Source organism: Equus quagga, chromosome 3 (assembly GCF_021613505.1).
Source record: "Equus quagga isolate Etosha38 chromosome 3, UCLA_HA_Equagga_1.0, whole genome shotgun sequence".
NCBI classification, from domain to species: Eukaryota; Metazoa; Chordata; class Mammalia; order Perissodactyla; family Equidae; genus Equus; species Equus quagga.
This window is the reverse complement of record NC_060269.1, coordinates 103,154,340-103,181,103: the sequence shown is the minus strand read 5'-3', so window position 1 is coordinate 103,181,103 and position 26,764 is coordinate 103,154,340. Positions and strand designations below refer to the sequence as shown.

General features: G+C 35.0%; 1 protein-coding gene across 1 annotated transcript in view; it reads right to left on the bottom strand.

The window, feature by feature from the left end:
- LOC124236960 (transmembrane protease serine 11C-like) overlaps window positions 1-26,764 on the bottom strand; it is a 58,707-nt gene that overhangs the window by 20,801 nt on the left and 11,142 nt on the right. The window contains exons 3-5 of the mRNA XM_046656001.1: window positions 21,475-21,593; window positions 10,261-10,328; window positions 6,277-6,440 (exon numbers count right to left, since the gene is read on the bottom strand). Of these exons, the coding sequence (XP_046511957.1) occupies window positions 6,277-6,440; window positions 10,261-10,328; window positions 21,475-21,593 (351 nt within the window). The remainder of the gene's footprint in view (window positions 1-6,276; window positions 6,441-10,260; window positions 10,329-21,474; window positions 21,594-26,764) is intronic.

Genomic DNA, 26,764 nt, shown 5'->3' with positions numbered 1-26,764 from the left:
AAAGTAGGTGGTAAGTTTGAGAAAGATTTTTGTAAAAATATAATTTTAAGGAGACTTTTTATATTTTGTTAAATAGATAAAATGTAAACTATTCAGAAAATTTGCCTGTTTGGACAGATTTAATTCTAAGAAATTGCCAATGATTAAGGTCTTACCCTACTTAGAATATTTTAAGAAAGATTTTGCTGATAAAACAGGTTTATAGAGCTGAAGAATGGCTCTTGATTAAAAAAGGGCACTCTGGGCAATAATGTGCTTTTAAAAAATGTCCTGTAGGATTTTATCAAAGAATGATTGGTTAGTTTAGTAGTTTAAAGCATATTGTAAATGAAGCCATGCATTGTCTCAGGATGAAGCCACATGAGAAAGGTGTGTTTTACTAAAATAATCCATACCTCAGTGTTGGCCAGCTGCTCACAAATGAGTGCCAGCCCAGAGCTTCATTCTTCTTGTAAAACTCTTGATAGTGGGTCAGGATCGTCATCCTCATGTATGGAGGTGTGTGTTATTATTCTTTCTATTACTCCTACATAATTTGAGTTTTTATTTTAACCAATTATGATTTAACATAAGTATTTAAGATATTTTTCATACCTATTGAATACTTGGCTAAGTATACCAGTGTATACAAAGCATTTTTGTGTAGGAAATGATTATTTTTTAAAACAAATTACAGTCATACGCTTAAATATGCCAATTAAAGATATGAGCATTCAACTTTATAAGGCATTTCAATTAAATCCTTCATTTCAGTTTATGAGGCGTTTCTTTGTTTTTACAAGGAATGACTTGGATTTTTCCTTCTAGAGCTTCAGGAGAGAGCCACCATGTGGTCATCCTTGCGGCTGTGTAGTTGGTGCATCTAGTCTAGTGTTAGATTTTCTTCTTAGCTCTTGACTTGATAGTTTATAGCAGTGATGGTTAAGTGCATCATGCTGTGAGGTCAGCTTATTTGGTGAGATATCACTTGCATTGCTTTACTTGTCTTTTTCTTGTTTTTTTGCATTAAAGTTTGAATTATATAAACATTAAGTATCATGTATATGTTCTGTTTTGATTGTCAAGCCATAAAATAACTAGATCATGTAACTAGTCTTATTATAAAACAGTTAATAAGGAAAACTGATTTTGTTAACTAATTTTAACTACTGAGGTTATCATCTCTATTTTAAAGGAGCGTGATATTGTTTAAGCATAAATGAATATAAATTTGGAGGTTTCAGATTGCATAAAACCTTTCCCCACAATAGTACTAGGTTAAGGAATTTGACTTTTGAGAGATTTTTCAGGAAATAATTCTTTCATGGGCAGGATAAAACTATATCATCAATGGTTTTTATAGGTTTGATGCTAACTAGTCAATTTGAAAATCTTCTGATCTACTGCGTTTAGAATTGATGGAGAAAACATTGATTTCTCACTGAAATACTGATTCTTTTAGTACCCTGGAAGGTGGTAGCTTTGTCATTTTTCATGGACTTCAAGAGTGAGTGGAAAATGAAATCACACATTATGTTCATGGTATAATTCAAGCACTTTTTACCTCCTAAATCTGAGGGTAGTAATGTCTACTTGTAGCATACATGTGCCACACTAGCCATAAGCCCTCCTCAACTGGGGTTCTGGAAGAGAATCAAGCTCTAAAGTCCTAGGGGGCTTCATTATTATGAAATGAGTGAACTTCTCTCCTGTGCATCTGGAATAGTACTAACTATGTATCATCCTTGGAAGAACAGAAAACATAGTCACTCATACATTCTATTTAAGAGCTTAATTCTTTTGTGAAACTTTGGTTGAGAAAGGCTATATATATCTCTCATTCTGGTTTTCACTTGCAGCTTTAGTATTACGGAATTCGTTAATTCACCCCAAAATTTTTACTGCTATATGCCAGGCCCTGTGCTAGGTTATGAATATATAATGGTGAAGAAAAATGGACATGGCCTTTGCTATCATGGAGATTATGATCTGTTGGGAGAGACAGTCACTTTAGTGAATATATAATTAAAACCAGAGAACATGCTTTGAAGGAAAGGAACAGGCTTCTTTGGGAGCTATGTCAAAGGAATCTGACCTTGACTGGGATTGTTGGCCAAAAGTAGTAACAAGAGTGTAAAGGCCAGTGGACTGAGAAATACAGGGCTTTGGGCATGTTGACAAAAACCAGCTTTCACCTGTTCTCATTTAGCAATTTGTAGTCACTGCTTGATTTTACCAAATGATGACAGGATTAGGTTCAATCCACATCACACTGTTTATACTAAATAAACTTAAAGTATATTTGTCAAATAATGATACTAATTGTGCCTTTCGTCTTGTATGTGCTAACTCAGTGTGAACTTCAGTGTATGTAGGCTTTTTTTGCTGAGAGGGACAGTATTCTGTTTTTTCTTTGAATTCCCAATAGTGCTTAGCAAAGCATCTGTACAAGTACTTCATAATTATTAAAAGTAAAATTTGATAATATTTAATTTTAACTTGTGTCAGCAATTTTTCAAGTTGTATATGGATTTACATTCTTTCTTCATTGATGTTAAAACTGAGGACAGAGTTTAAAAGATTTGGATTTGGAATGATTAACTACAGATTTGAAAAAAGAAGGTGTAGATGTTTTTTCACTAGGAACTTTAAATCTGAAACTTAAGCAGATTTTTAGCACAGCGGTTAGTTCTAAATCGATTCGTAAAACAGTGTAGAGAATGCACAGTGCACTCGGAATCCAAAGACATGGGTTCAAGTCTTGCGTCTGCCCATTCTTTATTTTATGACTTTGGATGAATCACTTTACTTCATTAAATCTTTTTTACCTGTAAAGGAGGGAACCAGACCAGAGATCTCTAAAGTCTTTTCCAACTCTGAAGTCTTCTAAATGTCCACTGTGCCATGAATTTTCATGCATTTGATCTGGACCAGAAACCAGTAACCCATTTTCACTATTCCTGATTTTGCCATTGATCTGGGCTACATAACATACATGGCAGTTATGGAGAATACAAATTCTAAGCAGAAATTCTGTGAGATTTTTATTTTTAGTTGTGATGATCCATGGCAAATTTTTAAAGAATTATCAAACAATACCCTTTATGGATTCTCATTTTAGTATCATTTGATATGTGCATAGGAAAAGAAAATGAATTTAATATTATCATAAACCAAAAATAACTAGTAAGTTAGAATTTTATCTAAATTTCCTGGGCCATAGTCAGTATTCAGTCAGTATTTATTGATTAAATGAATAAATATATTAAGCCAATAATAGATGATTTTAAACTTTTCTTGGTAGTGATTTAGTATTATAACTAAGAGTTAAATAAATCAATTTTCCTGTGGTAGGTGGAGTTATTAAATGCTGAAATGTTAATGGGTATTTTAGTTGGTTAACTTTCTATTTCTATAAGAGCAGTAATTTTTATCCCTCGGTTCACATGCCGCTGATTTACGTCATCCCTGAGGCTCGTGGAATCTCTTTAAATGGGCTATTGCCCTGCTTTAAATCCGTATATAAAAAGCACACAGATACGTTTCCTAAGATTCAGTTGGCTGCACAGTGAGCATCCAAGTACACAGTTATCAAAAGAATAACCACGATGCTGGGAAAATATTCCTTTGCATAGTGTATATAGAGAAGAAAGTCTATCTTGGTTACTATTTGAGTGACTGCTCCATCCCAGGCACTGTGCTAAGGGCTTTAGATGTATGTGCTTTGTTTTTTCCAGAAAAAAATGCCATGAGGTATGTAAACCATAATCTTTTTAAAGATGAAGAAGCTAAGGCTCTGTTAGATAAAGTGATTTGTTTGGGGTGGGGGTTTAGGAATGGGGAGGCAGAATGCCCTTACTGCACTAGTGCTTTGGGAGGTCATTCTCCCTTGGGAAAACCTCCAGTTCCTTCCCCCTCCCCCATAGTGCAGCCTGAAATTGGGGTTTGGGGGAGGGTAGGGGAAGGAATATTAATAAAAATAATAGTATGTTATATGTAATAGTGGTCATATATATGTATATATATATATATATAGTTGACTTGCAAATGTGCAATCCACAGGACATACATTTTGAGTGTTTTTTGACTCCTGATAATAACTTAACAATTAATGATACTTACTCTGTACTAGTCCTGTTTTTTAAAGCATTTTATATGTATTAGGTCTTTGAAATACTCACAGCAACCATAGGAAGTTTTTTTTTGGAGAGGAGGTTTCACTCTGAGCTAACATCCGTTGCCAACCTTCCTCCTTTTTTTGTTTGTTTGAGGAAGATTAGACTTGAGCTAACATCTGTGCCAATCATCTTCTATTTTGAATGTGGGATGCCTCCACAGCATGGCTGATGAGTAGAGTAGGTCTGCACCCAGGATCTGAACCCATGAACCCAGGCTGCTGAAGCGGAGGGGGCAGAACTTTAACCGCTAGGCACAGGGCTGGCCCCTGTTGTATTTTTTATTGCTATCATCATTCTCGTGGTGAGAAGGTTAGACTGAGGCACAGAAATGTTAAGTAGTTTTCCAAAGTCACATAGCTAGTATGTAGAGGACTTGGGATTCAAATCTCATAGTAGGACCCGTGACCTTAACCATTAGGCTATATTGTCTCTTTCTAAGAACAATAATTACTGGTGCTGTATTTGGCCATTCATTGTAACTAATAGCACTGGCCAATAATGTCCAAGTCACAGCTGTAGGAAGTAGTGCCTTTTTCCTCTCTGTTAAGCAGCTTGTATGAAAATGAAGTGCACAACCTTGATGTACTTAGGAGCATGCTCTAAGCAACTGAACTAAACAGGCAACATAAGACGGTCAGGCTGTTCAATAAGATGCTGTGACAGCAACCTTGACTACCTAAGTAAGCTTTTCCTAGCTCCCTAAGCCAGAGACCCATTTATGTGGTGACCAGTGAAGATTCACAATCCCTTTCAGTAAGAGCCATCTTGAATCAGTAAGAGCTTTGTGTCAACCCATTTCATTGTGGTTTTGGAGGACTGGCCCAGTTGGCTGCTGGGTTTGATCCTGCTCCTGGGAGCCCCAGTCACTGTCACAAGGCATCTAGCTTCTTATGAGAGGTGAAAAAGGAGGGAAAGGGAGTTTCTAAGCAACAGTCAGAGGCTAAGACAATACCAAAGTACCATCCATCCTTACTTAAGTGCATTACACTTAATGGTCACTGCTTTTCAGAAAATTGTAGGATGGCACTGTAGCAAATAAAACTACTGAGAAAAATCGAAAGTCTGGAAAAGACCCCCAGAAAGTCTGTTTTCCTGGGCTCCTACATAGTGTTCTTAAAGTTTGGAGGAATACTGGTAATATAATGCTTTTTCTTTACTATGTGAGTTCATGTTTTTAGCAGAGAAGTTTCCAAAATATATCTTCGGTGGCAAATTCTCTATAAATTGGAGAGCTGCTTTATTTCTCTGTGTTCTTTCGTGGTTACCACACATACCTGTGTGAGAAGGAAGATTCTAAGAGAAAGCATCTAATATAACCCGAAGAGAGTCACATTTCAACAACATGATGGCTTCTTATCCAGGAGAAGCATGTTTAAGTTTTGCTTTTTGATCCTTTTGATGTTCCAAGCAAATAAACCCTTGGCCTAGATTTTTTTTTCATGAACATTAGTCCTTTTAGTCCTTGCTGTAGGGGTAGAGATGCTTTTCGGCCCTTGGTCAAATTTGCTGTAGCAGAGAACTGATAGCCTAGATTAGCTGTGCCAGGCATTGGCTGTACTTTTATCAAGGCCAGAGAGATGCTCATTATCCTGAGAATGGAGGGATATTTGTCCCTACCTTTTAGAAGCTGTCTTTCACAATATTTTTAGATGACCAAGAATGAGAACTAGATTGTACGTAAGAGTGAGAGAGGCAAAGTCCACTAAAGGCCTATCAAGAAGTAAGTTTGATGTTAAAGAGATTCAAACTCAATTCTGGAATTTAGGAGTCTAGATTCTTGAGACATCCAAAAGAATTGAGGGAGAAATCATGACCCACAGAACAAGCCACAAGATTTAAGAGTTTAAGGCTGCCTTGTTTTGCAAAGACATTATTTGGGACCCTCATTACTTTTTTTTTAAACTCATCAATTAAGGTTTAGTCCCAAGGATAGAAGGATGAGATTATATCAGGAAATTGATTAATATGAACCTTGATTACTTTAACAGTGGTTGAAAAAAATTATCATTCTCTATGAAATGATATTTAAAGAAAGAAGTGTGGTTTTCATTTGCACAACAAAAAAACACATTCAAATTAAAGATGAAAACTGTTTTCTACCAAACATGAAAAGGCTTACCTGAAAATTTGAATGAAGAAGAATCTATACAAAAAGACCCAGTTTCACCCTTTAGCTTCTGACGTAAAATGGTTTCAGTTCTATCCCAAAATTTTCCTGCATTATTTTTACAACAGGATTCAAATTTCAGCATGGCATGTATAATTACTTTCCCTTTGGCTGGGCTGCAGAACAGAAGCAGACAAATAAATTATGCTTTTATTACTGAGCCTCGATCACTCTTAGTTGAGTCATTCTATCCTTTGTTAAGCAGAGCTCCTGGCAGCTATTCCAGTTCCTCCCAAGGCAGTGGAAATGGCACTTTATGGACATAGTGAACAGTAAATAAAGGGTAATTTAGACTCAGAGGAACTGGGTTTGTATTCTACATTCATTGTTTGCCAACTCCTTGACTACAGCAAGCTGTTGGCACTCTCTGTACTTAAATTTCCTCATCTCTATGGTGGAGATGATAATACTATTTACTGGGTTATTATAAACACCATATAAGATAATGTATATAGAGGTATTTTGAAAATTTCAGAGAGCTGTACAAAGATTACTTATTAGTATAACTGTATCTGTGTGTTAAATCCACTATGAACTCTGTGGGAAGGGCCAAGAGTAAATAACGAAATGTAATAGGTAAGGTGAATCATTTATTATCTTTATTTTTAATTTTTATTTTTTTTATTGGAGGCACAATTTGCAATAGTGGGCCAGTTCTCTCTCATCTGGTGGAAATCATGACTGACCAAAAATGTTAGACTGGATTTAATTTATTTGTAATTCTGACTTGAAGATGCAAATGCATAAACCAGAAGTTTTAAAAGGGAGTAACTACTACTGACTTGAGGGAATGTCTCCTCTGTTCTACTCTGTTTCTGTGCCTCCTCACCTCTTCCTAGGCATTTCTCTGCAGTTGTGCATTTGAAAATCCACAACAACCCCAGAGCTCTATGTGCCTCAAGAAAGTGCCTGAAAACATACACTCCCAAACCTTCATAACATTCATGAACAAAAACGAAAACCATGGCCAAGTTCCAAGATTTTCTGATTGATTATAAAGCCTCATTATTTCAATTATTTTTTTACAGGATAATTCTAAATAAATGGGTTAGCTAATTTCTATATCACTCATTACTTTGTTTTACGATGTAGGTACACCAGATGCTTTTCCTTTGAGCACTATACATGTGTTATCTTTATTTCCTTTGTATTAAGTCTTTAGTAATTACATGTCAATTTACTAAGTACTCTCACCTCTTCTGCTTTTATGCAGGTGCAATGCTAATCTATTCTTGTTGATCTTGTTTATCCTTTACTTCTTATGGAATAGACAAGGACATGTCATATTACTCTGTTTATTTTACAGATTTTGTCTAATCATGGATGCCACTCTGAACTTTTCTCCTGGGTCAGATAACAATCTAAAACTAAACTAAATATAGACATATAGATTCTTTTTTTGTTTTTGAGGAAGAATGGCCCTGAGCTAACATCTGTAGCCAATCTTCCTCTTTTGGCTTGAGGAAGATTGTTGCTGAGCTAGCATCTGTGCCAATCTTTCTCCATTTTGTATGTGGGACTCCACCACAGCATGGCTTGATGAGTGGTATGTAGGTCTGTGCTGAAGATCTGAACCTGTGAAACCTAGGCCACTGAAGTGGAGCATGTGAACTTAATCACTGTGCCACTGGGTTGGCCCCAACATATGGATTCTTAATATGACATCATTAGGGTCATATGATCCTCTTTTCTACTGAAGATATGAACTAAAAGTTATTTTAATTTAACATCCTCTTGACTCATAAAATAATCTTCAGTTTGATATAACAAATGCCTGTAATTCTTTGCCACAAGCAGTTTTCCTTTCCCCATTCCTGAACTTTCAATTCATCCATTCATTTAACAAATGTTTATGAGTTCAGGCAATATGACAGACAGAGTTCTAGGTACCAGAGCTACATCAGCTATCAGGGTATAAGATCACAAGGTCCCTGCTCTCATACTAGCAGAAGAGATAGGTAAACAAGAAAACAAAGAAATAAAATAATCTTCAAGGTAAGTGCTATGAAGAAAATAGAGCAATGTCTTGAAGGGTAGAGGTGGAAACATTATAGACAGCTTCAGAGAAGACCTCTTTGAAGTGAGATCCTAATGACAAGAAGGAGTGAGTCATGCTAAAATCTGGGAAAGGAATGTTCTAGAAAGAAGGAACATCAAGTGCAAAGGCCCTGACCAAGATAGCCTTAACATTTCCTTCAGTTTTATTCAGCATTAGATGGCTTTCTCCTGACTCTAGGCCACTGATTTTCCTTTTCTTGGAACATTTCCTTTAGAAAATTTGTAATTGTAAATTCTTTCTCTTCTCCTTTGAACTATCTGTAAATCTTTAAGTCTTTTGTCAGTTTTACAACCCCAGAAATGTCTGTCTCAAGGACCTGGAAGCCATCTTTTTGAAATGTAACCGTCAAAGGAAATAGTGCCTCTCTCTCTCAATTTCCGTGGGAAGGTGGAAGCTTCACTTTGGTGGGCACCTTGCTTCAAGTTGTAAAACTACCTCCTGTCATGAAGATATGAGCAGTTTATTTCTCTTTGGCAAAGCCAATTATCAAACACAGATGGCCTAAGATCTTTCTCTCACCCCAGCCTTTAAAAACCCTAGTACCCTTTGTTTTAGGGGAGTTAAGACTTAGTTCTAGCATCTGTACCCTATTGCAGTAGCCTTCAATAAAGTCTTCCTTGTCTGTTTAATGTTGTCTGGTGCAATTTATGCTTTGAAAGCCCTGTTTTGGGAAAAATTTGGCATGTTTATTGGAAGAATAATAGCAGGTCAGTGTGGATATAAAGTCATGAGTGAGGACGATGGCATGAGATGAGGTCAGAGGCAGGGCCAGATCAGGTAGAGTCATGTGGGCTATATAAGGAGTTTGGAATTTGTGAGAAACTGTCAGAGATATTAAGTAGGGGGACAATGTGCTCTTCCAATTCATTTTGATTGCTGTGTGTAGAATGGATTGTAGTGGAGCAGAAGTGAAAGATGACAATTAGACAAGTTGATGCACTAATCTAGACAAGGCTGCTTGAATTCAAACTATACCTTTATTATTTATTAAATGTGTGACCTTAGCAAGTCACTTAACCTACCTTTGCTTCAGTTTCCTTAGCTATAAAATATAAAAGTAATATATACATATCATACAGGTTTGTTATCAGGTTAAATAAAGTTCTCCGGGGGTACAAGTTAAGAGCATGGATTTTTTAAAAAAAAACCCAAGAAAATAAAATAGCACAAGTTCTAGCTTTAGGGAGAGGCAGATTCCAATGTTTGGATCAATGCCTTCACTGTTAGACAATAGCTGTAGAATTGGATTTCTAGAGGGGCCGGGGAGGTAAGGCAAAGAGTGAAGCTAGTTGGGTATAAGTACATATGCACACATTGTGTGAGTATTAGGGACTGCTGCAAACTGTTCAGCCTCAGTTTTAGCCTGTTGTTACCATGTGGGAATGTGGGCCCTGAATTGTCAGATCTTTTGATTTTTCAACACATTCTGAAAATTCTGTTTTTTATGTGAAATTTTCCAACTTTTGCTTTTAACCCACAATTCTAAGCTAGATTTGGCCCATTAGCTACAAGTTTGCCACTCCTGGGTCAGACATTCTGTACATGGCTCTCATTTTACCCATTCTAGTCTTATGTTGAAATTATCTCCTGATTTTAGATTTGCTTTTTTGACTTTGTGCCCTCAAATAAAAAACAAATCCATTTAACCTTTCCTTAATATTCACAATTAGCCACAATTCTTGGTTCTGATTTAATAATTTTCCAATAGACCTTCAATACCTTCTTTCACATTTGAAAATGCTAGTGGTTTTGAAACTCCAAATTCAAATTTATTTCAGTCTTCCAAATGTATACCAAACAAAGATGTTCTGTTGAGTATGAGATATGAAGGCAAGGGGCAAATGTTTTTTCTCTGTGCCTCTCAGGCTATTACATACCTTACTTGGACAACTTGAGATTTGACATACTGTCTTCTCAGTTTTGATCCATGAAATGTTTCATTTATCTGTTAAAAAAGGAAATGAATAATGACTTATGTTTTCTTTTTTTAAGTTTTCATTGTGAAGAACTTCAAATATATACAAAAGCAAATAGAATAGTATAACAAACCCCATGTACCCATCATTCAGCTTCACTAGTTATCAGTAAATTGCCAACCAGTTTCTTTTTACTACTGCCCACATTCTAGGAATTAAATAATTCCTTAATATGGTCAAATACATAGGGTTAAAATTTCTCTAGATTGTGACCCATTTAATAAAATGATGCAATGTGTGTTAAACATGTCTTTTTGAAAATTGTCTTTATACTAGCTCAATTCATTCACAACTGTTCTTAAATCAATAAATTGTGTGGCAAGGTGAGGCAAAAATATTTGCTTTCTAACAGTAGCATGATAGGGCAGAATATTTATTTTGAAGAGGTGAATTCAAAGGACCAACTGATAGAGTTTGTCTTCCATGTTCAGCCTTTTATTGAACATCATTGCCATAAAACTTAACAGAAATGTCCCCAGAAGGAGGAGCTGTTTCTTTTCTTTTTTTTAATTTTGTACTATGGCAACCCCCTTTCATGCCTGGACTGCAAAGTATTTTCTCTGCTCTTTCAATTATATGCTACTGATGAGTTCAAAGTGGGATACATAGAAACCTTTTAGAGAAATTTTATATAAGAATTATTTTCTCAACTGCTCCTGATCTCCACCTAATAAATGATTTCCCACAGTAGGACCTTTATAGAGCACCAGACAACAAATTGCACTGCCCATGACTTTTACTTTGGTAAAGACAGACCTTCAAAAACAGTGACTCATTATTGGAATTGCAAAGATTTAATTTATATTTTTCCTCTTGCTCCAAAGCAATTAAAATGTGTTAACTTATTCAATAAATATATATTGAAGTAAAACTATGATCAAATTAGATAGAGCCATACTTTCTTGGAGATACAATGGAGGAAACAGTAAGCAGACTAAGAAAGGAATATATAAATATGATAATCTGAGACAGTGTTAGGTGATATAAAAAATGTAAAGTAAAGTAGTATGATGGAGTGATTCAGGAAACAGTATTTGAATGATCAAATAAGGCCTCTTTGAAGAGGTGACATTTGAATGAGACCTAAAAGATGAAAAGTTGAGAATCCAGAGGAGAAGGAATAGCAGCTGCTATGGTCCTAGGTAAGAATGAGATTGGTATGTTTGTGGGACAGAAGTGAAGCTGTTGTGACTCAAGTAAAGTGAGTGAGGGAGAGAGTATATAAATTGAGGTTGCCCAGGTAGATGGCGATGAGATTACAGAGAGCCTTCTTGGCCATGGTAAAGGGTTTGGCTGTTATTCCTAAATATAGTGAATGGAAAAATCCTGACAAGATGGTAACTAACTGTACTGTATTTTTCTTCTATTCCCAATTCCAATATATCTACCTTTCCTGGGGTAAAGTGGGATTGGGTTTTATGGGAGTCCTGGAATCAGGGAAGTGATCAGGAATTACCCTTTTCATGGATCAGAGAAGAACCAAGAGAACAGTCTGAGAGCCCTGTGCAAGAATAGAATCACAACAAGCCCTGGGAAGAGCCTGGCCAACAGAGGTTTGTGGAAGGCCAGGGATAGAGTTGACACTGGGCCACGTGAGTGGGTTTCCATGGCCCCAGAAAGTCCAAGAAGGAATTGAAAAGGAGGGCTGAAGCCTCCTTGCTCCTGAGGCTAGGCTAGTAGTGGGCAGAAAATGGGGAGCTGGAAGACTCCCTCCTGTGGCCTTGGTATGAAGAGGTAGAATGCCTGCTGCACAACTTCAGCCTACAAAATTTATGAACATATCACCTTCCATCTTATAGAACTGCCAACAAGACAGTGGTCCCATTAAGCCAAGAAGGAAAAATGATAACACAAATAAAGGAGACAAGCAGCCAGAGAAAGGAAATAAAACACATCAGGTGCTCATCAAAACAAAACTTTTGGAGGAAACAGATAGCCACCTAAACAACAATGGCAAAAAAGCACACATGAGAACACTCAGGCATAGCAAGAAAGACTATGTGGTACTAAAACCCACGATTTTCAAGTTAATAAATTTAATAAGTCAATTTAAAAAGATGACTGTCACTCTTGAGATCCAAATTTGTGGCCTGGAATGCCAAATAGAATAAACGCCTTAAAATAGTAAAATTTAAAAATAAGAAAAAAATGAGTGAAAAGAAACAAAATAGAGCATAATTCCAGGAGAAGTGGCTATAAATAATAGAAGTTTGAAAGAGAAAAAGAAAGAGATGGAGGAAAAAATAATAATAAATAATGGGAGCAAATGGTTCTGAATTAAATAAAGACCAAATTCTGCAGATTCAAAGGGGTAGACTGAGTTTCAGGCAGGTTTGATGTATCTGGGGAATACTTTTGAATTTTAGATATGAAGAAAAATTTCTACAAATTTTCATATAGAAGAAAAAATACATTGATAGAAGAAATATAATCAGATATTTCATCACTAACATTTGAAGTTGGAAGCTGGTGGAATAATATCCTCATACTCTGAGAGAAAAAACTGACAATTCAACAATCCTATTCCCAGTCAAGATATAATCTCAAGTTAGAGTAAAGGAAAGATACTTATGAATGTTCAAGGATTTAATAATAATATCATTCACATATCACAACTGAGAAAAATACGTGACTAAGGACTCTTACTAGTAAAGCAAGATATAAATCAGAATTGAGATTTCAATAGAAGGAAATATGAAGAGGAGAGGAAATAAATGGTGAGCAATGAAATTTGGGTGTGTCTGAGTTCAATACAGTGAATGTATAATTTAAATGCTTGCAGTAGAAGCCACATACTTTAAGAAACATCCTAATAATAGGTTAGAACTTGAGGTATTATCTCAGCAAAATCTAGTTAATAGGAATAGGAAAGGAGGGCCGAGGAGGGAGGGGAAATAAAAGTCTTAAAAAGCCTTATCAGGAGTGTGGAATGGAAAAGGAAGAGGACAGAAGTGAAAGTATGTTTAAGGTTTTCTCTTCTTGGGTTGAGGGTTAGGGAAGGAAAATGATGTTTTGATGGGGCTAATAATTTTTTTTCATAATAGTGGAAAAATAGCATCTAATTTTGAGTTTTAGGAAGGATAACTATTAACTAAGTATATTGAAATTTTCAAAAGAAAAAAATAGAATGAAAAACAATTTAAATCAGCAAAAATAAGGAAAAGAAAGCAAAAAAAATAAAATATTTTATTTCCTTAAAGCAAACTGGAGAAATAAAATCACGTATATTACTTGTTACAATTAATGAGAATAGACAAAATTTTGTCCTTAAAGAATCTGTCAAGTTGCATTCAAAAACAAAACAGTTATCTATTATTTGAAAGAATCATACTTGCAAATGAAGGGATGAAAGACTATTGAAAATGATGCTATGAGAAGGAAATACAATACAATTAATATGGAACTCAATATAGAATCCAAAAATAGGTCGTAGAATATATGGGGATTTAGGATATAACAGGGATGGCATTTTAAATCATTGTGATAGGCTGGATTACTTAATAAATAGTGCCAGCTCAACTGGCTATCTATACCTGAAAGAAAATACCCTATCTTTTACTAAAGCTATTTCCATATAGAGAAAGACTTAAAAGTCGGGGGGGGGGGGGGGGGGGGGGTGCGGAAGCTCCCTAGGAAACTGAATACACTTATTCTATGGGCTGGGGAAATCATTTCAATCAAGACAGAAAATTCATAAAATTAAAAATAAAGTAGACATAAGACCACGTAAATAGTCAGATGGTAAAAAGTACATTTGGGAAGATACTTTCATGCAAACAATAGAGAAAGTATTAACATCTGTAATTTACAGAGATTTTTACAAGTTGACAAGGATAAGACATACAACTCAAAAGAAATACTAGCAAAGGATGTGAATGGGAAATTCACACATGAGCAAACCCAATGGGCATCATGTAGAGAAAAAGATCTCAACCTCACCAGTAGTCAGGGAAATGCAAATTAAAGTAACAATGATATACATTTATTAAACCAACACAAAGCAAAAAGTGTGAATGTACCTGTTGTTGGGGATGCAGGAAGAGTACTCAAATACACTACTAGTGGAAATGTGAAGTATTTCAACTCTTTGGAAAGCAGTCTGGCAACAGTTCTTAAAATTAAAATCCGCATTTGATTAAGAAATCAGTCTAGAAACCATTTAAATGTATATCAATATAAGGATGTAAGTAGCAGGATATTTTTTGTAATGTTGGTTATATTATTCAAAACCTGGCAACAAAGTAAATGCCTATAAATTGGGAAGGATTGAATATATGGTGCTACATCCACACTAAAGAATATTACGCGGTCATTGAAAAAAATACATTAGACCTTTATATTGACTTGGACGAATTTCTGTGAGATACTGCTGAGAAAAGCAAACAAGTTTTATAAAATTGTGTATAATGTGAACCCATTTTGGTAAAATACTGACAAGCACCCCTATGTCTTTTGTTTTTCTATATACGTTAATACAATCAAGGAGGAAAATAAGGAAGGATACACACTATTCTGTTAATACAGATTATTTTGAGGTAGAGTTTGGGGGATATGTGGAAAGGGAGAGGGGGAATGGAGAAAAATAAGCATAAAAGAAAAAAGAAATCTGTACTTAAAAAAATCATTTTGTATGTTTTGATCCTCTTCCTCCATTTATGCATGTTTTGTACTTTTTATTTTTAATGTTTATATCTTTATATAAATATGAGTGAACTTGAAAGTCTTTGGAAGGTTTTTAAGCTGGTGAGTGATGTGATTTGATTTTCATTTTTAAAAAATCACTTTAGCTACTGTGTGGAGAGCAGATTATAGGGAGATTAGGTGAAAGCAAAGAACCCACTTAGGAGGCAATTGTAGGAGTTAAAGCAAGAAAGATGAAAGGGCTGCAGTTAAGGATATTAAAGCTATATTTTGGTGATGGAGCCAATAGAATGCTGATTTGTTGGTTGAGAGGAGAATTCCTTTGTTAAGTTTTTAGGTTGAGCAACTGGGTTAATTTTGGTGTTGTTTACTGAGATGGGTAAGACTGTGGGTGGGGAATAAGTCTTGGGGTGAAGATCAAGAAAGTGTTCTCTTTTGGGAGTCATCATTGTAGATGGCATTTAAACAGAAAGGTTGGGTGAGTTTGTTAGAGGGAGTATAGATAGAGAAGAGAGGAGAAGATAGAAGGAATGGGAAAGATGGAGAAGGGAGTTGGGGGTCGGGGACGACTCTGGACACTGCAGTGGAGAACTATATCTAGAGCTCTGCAGCTGATAAAGAACCAGCAAAGGCAGCTGGGAAAGGGAGCTAGAGATGAAGAAAATATGGAGAGGGAGAGGTCCCGGAAAACAAAGAGAGAAAAGCTTTCAGGAAGGGAGAAAAGTAAAGATGAGAAGTTCAAGTGAGAAGTGACCTTTGGATTTGGCAACAGTCAGGTCTTTGGTGACCTCTGTAAGAGTAGTTTAATGGGGTGGAGAGAAAGGAATTCCAGCTGCACTGAATTAAGGTAAGAACAGTTGATAAAGAGGTGGAAACAGCAAACATATCCAACTCTTTCAACAAAATTTTACTGACAAAGGGAGCAGGGAAATGATGCTGGAGAACACAGAGTCAAGAGCAATGTTTTTAGAACATGATGGTGTGTGAGCTAGCTAATGATATCTCTGAAGAAAAGACCATGAAATATTGTAGCGCAAACTAGGAGAGCAATAGTATTACAGTATCTTGTTTCCTATGGAAAAGAGAATCATACTGAAAGAGAGAATAATATAGGTACTTATCTGCTCACAATAATTCTAGCTTTAACTCTCAGGTTGCAGACATATTTCTGGTGATTCATAAATCTACCTCCTTCTCTATAAGCTGTTCATCATTTTCCTTGTCTCTCTACTTCTTAACTCCCTCTCCCCTGACTTTTGTCTTCTTTTTCTTTTTTTTAAATATTATTTGAATATACTCATACTGACTTGTCTCTGTCCTTGAGGAGACACTTGGGGCAAGAGATACAGGAGCATACCTGTAGCTGCAAATAAAAGACACAGTAAGTGACAAAATTAATATCCCAGACTGTGGTTTCTGTAGGTGTTCAGAGACATGGAGAACATTTTGGGTTGGAGTGGTTAGATAATAGCATCCTAGAATTGATAGTAATAAGTCCGCAGATTCATGGAATTTTAAATCTATAAATGACCTGAAAAATAATCTTAACCAGTCCTATTCTTCAATTAAGTAAACAGAACCTTTTACAAGCTAACTACTTATGTTATCGAGTGATTATGCCAGAAACACGAGTAGCATTACTTCCTATATTTTCAGCTGGCTAGCTTATTGTCCCAACACTATTTATTGAACTTGAAGTAAACATCTTTATCATAAACTAAAGGATTGTACTGAATTTACGGATTAATTTGGACAGGATTGATATAATTAAAATAGTGAGTCTTCCCTTACAGGAACATGCTTTTTTTTCTATTTATTTTATGTTGTTTAGTGAAATTTTATAGTTTTATTCATATAGGTTTTATACAATTTGTGTTAAGGTTATATATGTGTATTTTATACTTTTTGTTGCTATTAAATGGCACTTAAAAAATAATGATTTTTATATTTCGTTATTTTTGATGATTAAGAAAGCTATTACTTTTATGTATTGGTCTGGTATTTGGCCACCTTACAAAACTCTATCATTGCTTCCAGTAATTTTTCAATTGAGTCTCTTGAATATTATAAGTGTATAGTAATATGGTCTGTAAATAACGTCCTTTTTTCCATTCTTTTCAATATATATATATTATTTCCTTTTCTTATTATGTTGGTGTGAAATTCTAGTAGAATGTTTGATTTAGTCCTTTAAATTAATTTATATCTTATTTCCTGTAAGAATAATTAGTTCCTTAATTAATTTTAATTTATTGCTCACATCTGGCCTTCTTTCATGATCATCACTGTCTCTGATCTTGGGTTCATTCCCAGTTTCTGTGGGGAAGACTTACTCTTTTGGAGGCTCATGCTTTACCTCCAGGGGGTTGTGCATCTGTCAGCAACAGTGTTGCTGAGATTTTACACTTAAACACAGCTCTAGTTTCTATCTTCTAGAAACTCTCCACTCTTTTAGTCCATTGATGGCAAGACTTCTGTCATTTTTAGGCACATTGGGTTGTTTTTATTTTTCTTCTATTTCCGTGAGATTTAAGGAGAGAATGAGGGATACATGCTTATTTTTATTCAGCAATCTTGCCTTGGAAATCAGGCTAGAAACACTTTGAAGGAATAATTAATAAAATTTGGTAAATGCTTAGTTAATGCAGAAGAAGGGGTCAAAATTGACTTTAAGATATAAGGACTAGGTGAGTGGAAGAATGGGAATATCATGAACTGAAAGTAGGGAAAGAGACTAGACTAAGGGCCAAAAATGAGGACTGCTAAATGATACTTTTCCTTTTTAAAATGAGCTTCAATATAAACTCAGAAATCTAACCCTAGCATATAATATTTGTTTAATAAAGTGTGGATAAATTGATGATATAGAATCTTTTTTTGATCTGGCACTGTCTCCAAACCAAAGTATAGCTAAACTCGTAATGCTTTTAGTTATTGTTCACTTTTTCAAACACTAGCTATTCATACTTTGTTCTAATGTCCCTAATTTCTTCATCTCTTTTTTGATTGTATTCATCTTCCCAAGCCTCACAATAGCTGAGAAGGTTGTCATACACCTTAAATAATACCAAAGCCTGACATTCTTAGAGTGAATAGTAGCTTTAGTCTTAGGGTGTTCCAAAAAGCTGTAAGGTGGAGTTATGGGAATTTTTCCAGTATCACTCATGCAATTCCTATTTTTAAGAAGCTCAGTCTCTTGGCACACCCAGTAGGAAAAGGGTTGTCAGATATTTGACCTGAAATCAAATGCCAAGTTTCAGAAACCCATTTAGGACTATTGGGCAGGGCTTTAAGCAGAGATTTCAGAACTAAGTATTTTCCCAAATATAAGGAAGAACAATATTGGAAATTTGTATCAAAAGAGACACATATCACAAAATCCACATCTTTCTTTTTCATACGAGGTGGGTTTAATTTCTACTTTTCCCAACTTCTTTACCTCACTCCATCCTCCTCTCTCCTTTCGATAGCACATGTTTGCTAGTCTGGTACTCTCAGATATGGAGTGAAAGTTGGGTCTATGGTTCCTTCTGCTATCTTACAGTAACCACCCCCCTCCATGTCTACAGACATCCTGAGTGTCTAGTATTTATTTCTTCTGTGCTTGTTTCCCAACTACAGAAAACTAGTACATCAGTAATTTTTGTAAGTTTTTTTCATATCATTTGAAATGTGAATAATAGCTCTGTAATGTTGGCTGCATTTTTTGATAAACTTTGGATCTTAATTCCTTCATGGCTAGAAAATTAATGTACAATGATTTCCATTTAATAATACATCAGATAAGTATTTTTGTTTTAAAAATAGTCTGGATTAGAGAGTACAGTAATCTTGAATTTAGACTACTGCTGGAATTTTAGTTTTCTGATATGTTTTGAAGGGTAGGAAACTGGATGAACGCTCACATCCTTTTTACTGAAACCAAAATGTTGCAAACCCATATTAGATGAAACAGGAATCCTGAATATTGTCTTTCACTTTATTATCTTTTGAAAATTATATATGTCTAATCTTGATAAATTCTATAGATAATCTGTCATTTGATATGCTGCCCCAAAGAGAGGCATATACCTAAAGGTGATATGTTCATACCAGGTTCAGATTAGCTCAGGGAAAAATTTATTACTTGACAAATGCCTTGGTTATATGGTGACCGAAGATGCCCCCTCCTCTTAGACATTCTGGTAAGTGGTTTGATGTATGAGCTCAGCCAGCCTATTTTGTATGGATAATCTTGGGTACCTTACACATATCTGGTATCATTTTGGTCATCTATAATCCAATGAATTTGTATGTGAAAAACACATAGAATTTGGAAGTAGATGTAATCTGAGATGGTTTCAAGATTGTATAATATTTGCATGCTCTTTAATTTTAGGACAATAGATCATAAAAAACATGTAAGCATACTTGCAATATGACTTTGGTTAAGTTAACCTCTTAGAGCCTCAGTTTCCTCATATGAAAAATTGGAATGTTGTGAGGATCAAATAAATTAATGCATGAAGTGCTTAGACCAGTGCTGACAATTACTAGAGCTAATTTTATTGTTAAGGTATTGCTCCACTCCTAATTTGTAGAATTTCTATTCACCGTAATGGGACATCATATTTGCTGGGAGCTACGAAAAAATAAGAAATGACATAGAGATTTCTTTTGAGTTGCTCACTAGAAAACCACATATCTAAAACATAAAGGTGTTCCCCATGAAGGCCTATCCTCTGTAGTTAAAGAAACTATAATTCACAGTAAAGCAGCATCTCTCTTTGTCCACTTTCTTTCCTCTTTTTAGAGTGAATCATCACAAGAATTATTTAATGGAAATCAGAAAAAGAAAAATAGGCTGTAGGTATTATAATAATGACTAATAGCTAAATTTGTTTAATGATTCACAGCTCCATTTGGTAAATGCTATTATCACCAGTGGTGTACTTATGAGTGTTGCGTACATAGTAATAATTATAATACATGGAGCATTGTATTAAATGAAAATAGAAAGAATGGCATGTAAAAGCAGGCACTCTGATGCTTGTAAATGAAAAGGTATGAGAAATATCTGGTGACTGTTTTAATGCAGATGAGTTAGCAAATGAAAATAAGGGCTGATAAGGAGTCTGAAGCAAGATGTTCAGGATTGGTAGTTGATCAACTAAGATGATATGATAAATGATAAGACTGATAGTTTTAGAATATTCACTTGTGAAGTAAACATAGGTTAATTGACTTGAATGAGTTGATCTCAATTTATAGCAGAAAAGGTTATTTTCTTAGTGTGGGATATTTGGAGTTATTTTAAAGTTATGTATTAATTTTGTTTTATACTTAAATTTACTAAGAATATTATGTTCCTATTTTAGGTAATTATTTCTTAGGCTATCTTTTTTTAAGGGCTTGCAGAATAATAGGACTTCTGCTAAGATCATGACATATTTCATCATATGTAATGCCTATAACAATCCTATAGTATAGGTACTTATCTAATTTTTAGTTGAAGAAACATATTCTGAGAGATTAAGTAACTTGTACAAGTCACACAGCTAGTAAATAGCTAGATTTAGAATTAAACAAGGACTCTGAGTCTAAATCCTATTTCTTAACCATTGTATTGAATTGCTTCCTTGTCATTTTCTTTTTATCATAATTCTAAACTGAAATTGGAGATTTTCTTTCTCCGTTTTCTGTATAGTAACTCTCGGTGCAATGGTAAAACAACTTCAAGACTTTTAAAGACTCTGAATTTATTAGAAACTGGGAGGTAGTGGGATGTTCTGGAAAGACTACAAGCTTTAGTTATATAGGATGAGTTCTGAACATGTTCTGTCAGAAATCTGCTTGAGTAACTGGAATATGAATGATGCCATCACTGCTCTTGACAGAGTTTGGTTTGGTTGATAGAATTATTTGAGCTAATTAGAGTGGTATCTATGATAAAGGAACCTTGTATGTAAGGGGCAATCAAGACTCTTTGTTAGGTCTTTAGTCAGGTAAAGCTTAACTTAAAACAAAGCATGTTCTTAAGTAGACATTTTAAAATTTTCATTCTACACTGAGGAGCTACAAGATGATCTTTATTTTAGTGTATATGTTCTCTTCTACATTGGCCATTCCTCTTCCTGAAGGACTTTGTAGTTTAAGAGCAGGATCAGCATGGCCTTGGTCAGGTATCTTGGAGGTGGATATATTTTATTCATTTAGTTTATTAATACATTGGAAATATTTGTTGATTGTCTTTTACATGTTAGGCTTTTCTTTGGTATTCTCAAAATGTGTCCCTCTTACAGTTTTTTTCCCTGTACATGTTTTCTAACTGACTTTCTGAAAGGACTGACTATTCTAATCTAGAACCAAGGTAATGGTAAGAAATAGTGTAAAATTATCAATCATTTCCAACTTGGAAAGTAATTGTTAGGATTCTGGTACTTCTAGGAGCATAGCATTTAAAAAGACAATGCACAGAAAAAAATTTCAACTTACCAAAGACACTATCTTTTTATTTAGGTCCGTATATTCTTGTGAATATGGTTTTTCAAACTTGCTGTCATAGTCAATGTTATTGACTTTAAAGCTGATGTGATAATAGAAAGTTGTCTTCCCTAAGAAGGAGAGAAAAGAAAAAAATAGTTCTCACTTTGCTCATCATGTAACTGCTTATATTCTTTAGAAAATCATGGGAAATAGAATACTCTGATGAAATTTCAGGTAACAACATTTAAGTAGTTTTGATTACTGGTGATTGTTGTAATAACTTTGACAGAGAAATGTTTACTAAATTTTAGTCTTACGGAAGAATGTATTCAGAATTTTTAATGTAAGAATTCAATGTGCCAGCTTTCAAGTTTGGGCAATCTAGAGAAAGATATCTTACTATGAGAAGAAATTATATTAAAGCATAGATAATTATCTTAGTCTTTATGATCACCACAAATTACATTTAGGGAAATCAGTGGATCCTAGGTTTTATCATTTATGAAGTATCTAGGAAATGAAAATGAATAAAGGAGAAAGTAAAATGAGGTATGACATATAAATACTGCAAGTTAAGTAAATAGAACTAAGAATTCAATCTACAGCTTTAGAAGAGTGAAGCAAAGGATAAAATTGAGCGTTAGTTTGGACTGTACTATTTTAACACATCAAATGTAGTAGAAATTAAATTTTTTGGTAACCTTTCTCAGGTCCCATCATACCCCTCAACTCTAAAGACTGGAAGGGCACAATGACAGAGAGAGAGGAGAGGAGAGGGGAAAGGAGAGGTGCAAAACGGAAGAAGAGAGAAAAAGAGATTGAGGAGTAAGAGTATTTTGTAACCTTCTGAGAAAATCCTTCATGTCAGTGGCTACAGTTTATTATTTGAAAAAATCTTTCCTGTACACTCACAAGTAATCAAAGAAATGCAAAAAATGAGGTAGCATTTTTCTTGGATCAAATTGGAAAAGATGACAAAAATAATAATACCCAGGCTGGGGCAGCTATACTTATATCAGAAAAAACAGACTTTAAGTTAAAAACAGTAACAAGAGACAAAGAAGGTCATTATATAATGATGAAGGGGTCAATTCATCAAGAAGATACAACAGTCATAAGTATATATGCATCCAACATCGAAGCATCTAAATATATTAAGCAAATACTAACAGATGTGAAGGGAGAAATAGACAACAATATAATAATTAGTAGGGGAGTTCAGGACTCTACTTTCAACAATGGATAGATCATCTAGAGAGAAAATCAACAAGGAAACATTGGACTCGAACCATACCTTAGACCAAATGGACCTAACAGACATATACACAACATTCCATCCAACAGCAGCAGAATGCACATTCTTCTCAAAGGCACAGAGATCCTTCTCCAGGATAGATCATATGATAGGTCACAAAGCAAGTCTTAGCAAATTTAAGAAGATTGAAATCATACCAAGTATCTTTTTTTGACCACAAAGGTGTGAAACTAGAAATCAATAACAGGAGGGAAGCTAGAAAAGTCACATATATATGAAAATTAAACAACACACTCCTGAACAACGAGTCAAAGCAGAAATCAAAAAGGAAATGGAAAAATATCTTGAAACAAGTGAAAATAGAAACACAGCATACCAAAACTTATGGGATGCTGGTAAAGCAGCTTTAAGAGGGACTTTTATAGTGATTAATGTCTACATTAAGAAAAAAGAACACTCTCAAATAAACAAATTAACTTTACACCTCAAGGAACTAGAAAAAAAGGAACTAAGCCCAACCTTATCAGAAGGAAGGAAATAACAAAGATCAGAGCAGAATTAAATGAAATAAAGACAAGAAAAACAATAGAAAAGATTAAAGAAAGTAAGAGTTGGTTTTTTGAAAAGATGAACAAAATTGACAAATCTTTAGCTAGACAAACTGAGAAAAAAAGAGAAAAGATGAATAAATAAAATCAGAAATGAAAGAGGAGACTTTACAACTGATGCCATAGAAATACAAAGGATCATAAGAAACCACTATGAACAATTATGAACCAACAGATTGATAACATAGAAGAAATTGATAAATTCCTAGAAACATACAAGCTACCATGACTGAATCATGAGGAAATACTAAATCTGAACAGACCAATAACAGGTAAGGAGATTGAATCAGTAATCAAAACCCCCCAACACAGAAAACCTCAGGACCAGGTGGTTTTATTGGTGAATTCTACCAAACGTTTAAAGAAGAATTAATACCAATTCTTCTCAAAATTGTCTAAAAAATAGAAGAAGAGGGAACACTTTTAAACTCATTTAATGAGGCCAGCATTACTCCTATACCAAAGCCAGATAAGGACACTACAAGAAAACTATAGACCAATATCCCTGATAAATATATCTGGAAAAATCCTTAACAAAATATGCAAACTGAAGTCAACAACACATTAAAAGGATCATATACGATGATAAAGTGAAACTTTTTCCTGGGATGCAAGGATGGTTCAATATAGGCAAATCAGTAAATGTGATACACCACATTAATAGAATGAAAGATAAAAACCATATGATCATCTCAATAGATGGAGAAAAGGCATTTGACTAAATATATCCTTTCTTGTTGTGAAAATGCCAACCCATTGAGTCTAGAAGGAACATACCTCAATATAATAAAGGCCATCTATGACACACTCACAGTCAACATCATACTCAAGGGTGAAAAATTGAAAGTTCTTTTCCAAGATCAGGAGCAAAACAAGGGTGCCCACTCTCACCACTTCTATGTAACATAGTAGTGGAAGTCCTAGCGTGAGCAATCAGGCAAGAGAAAGAAATAAAAGGCATCTGAATTGGAAATGAAGAAGTAAAATTGTCTTTATTTGCAGATGATATGATCTTATATATAGAAAATCCTATAGACTCCACCAAAAAATGATTAGAACTAATCAAGTTCAGTAAAGTTGTGGGATACAAAATTAACATACAGAAACCAGTAGTGTTTCTATACACTAACAATGAAATATCTGAAATAATATATGTGTATGATGGTAATCATTTTGCAATATATATGTGTATCAAATCAACTCACTGTACACTTTCAAATTACACAATGTTATATGTCAACTATATTTCAATAAATTTGAATAAGGAAAATTCCAAAGGAGCATAATAATTTTGTTGTTATATATTTTTATTCATAAATACTGTATGACTTCTTATTTTTCTGTTAAACGATCAGGGTTGAGAATCTAGGGCATTGAGACAGTATTATGTTACATAACTTGGACTACTAAATGAATTTCAAGCACTAGACAGGAAAGCCATTCTCCAGCTCTGTTATCCTATTGGAACACCGAGCCCTGAATTAGAAAGTGTAAAATGAGTGCTACTGTTGGCATTCAGAGCAACTAGCAGACTATTGTAACAAAGGGTTAGCTTCTCTTCTTCAAATGTAACCTAGACCTTGAGCAGAGAAAAAAATTTATGACCTAGGATTTCTTCTAAGCATTATTTTCATTGGTTGTTCCTTTCTAGAAGAGTCATATTTTTCACATAATACAGATCACATTCTGGGCTAGAGTTAAGAACTCCTGGGAGGACTAGATCCTGTCTAATTCTTCTCTTTGCATTTTTATTTAGTCTATATTTTTTTACTGAGATATAATTGACATGTAACATATTAGTTTCAGGTGTATAACAGACTGATTCAATTTATGTATATATTGTGAAATGATCACCACAATAAGCCTATTTTTATGTGCATTCAAGCTTGAGAAGTAAGGCTTAGGTGCTCTCAGCCCAGGCTTCCAGTTAGGATCATATGTGGAGTTTTAAGAGCTATCATCGCTTGTGCCCTCTCTCACAGATTTTGTCTATTGGTTTGGATGGGAGCATCAATGTTGTTTTAATTCAGTGCTCTGGGTGATTCTAAGGTGAGGCCAGGGATAAGTATGAGGGCTCTAGAATATGTTTATGAGAGTTGAGGCACCCCTTTGGCCCAAGGGGAGGTAACAAGGTTTGCTCTACATGAGTTTGGCAGGGGCAGGTCAGCGCAGCCCACATTATCCATGTTATAGCAGAATTTTTGGGCAACTTTGGGCAGGGAGGGGCCCCTGAAGATGGGGAAGAAGAAACTCAAAGTTTGGTCTCCATGTAGGAGCTCATTGTTACTGAATCTCTCCTGAGACAAAGGACAGGGTGGACATTCCAGCATTTCAAGACCCTTCTGCTTGTGGCTGTGGTGGTAGCAGGTGAAGGGTCTGTGCTGAAGCCTTTAAAGGCATATTCTCAAGATGCAGATGTGATTTCTCCACATAATCTCACCTGAGGAAGAAACCCAGAGAAGGAAGAAGAGGATGAAATTGTAGGTTTTCAGGTAAATGTGTCCTGGGTCAGAGGTTATGTCCTCTTTTCCTCCTGTAATGCCGGGGTTTCATAACATGCAAACATTTACTTCTGTACCTTTGGTGTTCCTGTCTAACAAGTTTGTTTTCAACTCCCATTTTTTCTTTCTCTTCCTATGACAGTCAAAGGTAACTCTTTAGAGCACTTCTTCCCTGTATCCCAGAGCCTTCTCTCCATTTTCTCCATTCAGACTTCTGATACGCCTTGAGCAATTCCCACCATAAATTAATGACCTGAAACTACGGCAAATGTTCCCTTTGTGATAGATCAACTTGGGAAGGTATTGGCATGCAAGATTCCTATGTGGGATGACGTGGGGTCCTGGGATGTCAGTGAAGAAGGAGGATGTAGTGTTCAGGTCCCATCCAGATGTTCCATCAGCTCTGTGTAGACCAGGATTAAGAAAATACACATCTGAAAAGGATGGCATTAATGGCCCAGAATAACTCAGAAATTTCTGAAAAGAAGAGTAATTAGAAGAGTTGGGATTTCTAGAATGCTAAAAGAAGATTACTCAACTATACTATTAGAGATAACAGGATATGGGTGCTCTATGGCTTGACATTTGATTAAAATGATGTTTTTCGTGCTTAGATTTAGATTATGATTTACTTGTTTTTCTGGTCAATAATATCACAGCAGTTATGTGTCCTTTGGCAAACATTAGACACTTGAAATTACTTTATCCCATCACAACTGATGTCCACTTCATTCACTTGGTTCAGGGGCTCTCTGCCAGATTCCTCCACTACTTCTCTTTGTATTTTTAAAAAATTCCTGAAAAGTAATCTGAAAATGTTGTTTAAGGAAATGGATTTATGTTGAATTTTCTTTTAAGATGCCACTTGTCCTTTGAGAAATAGAATTCTTTTTGTGATTAGAACTATACATATGTTGTGGGCTTATAATTAACCG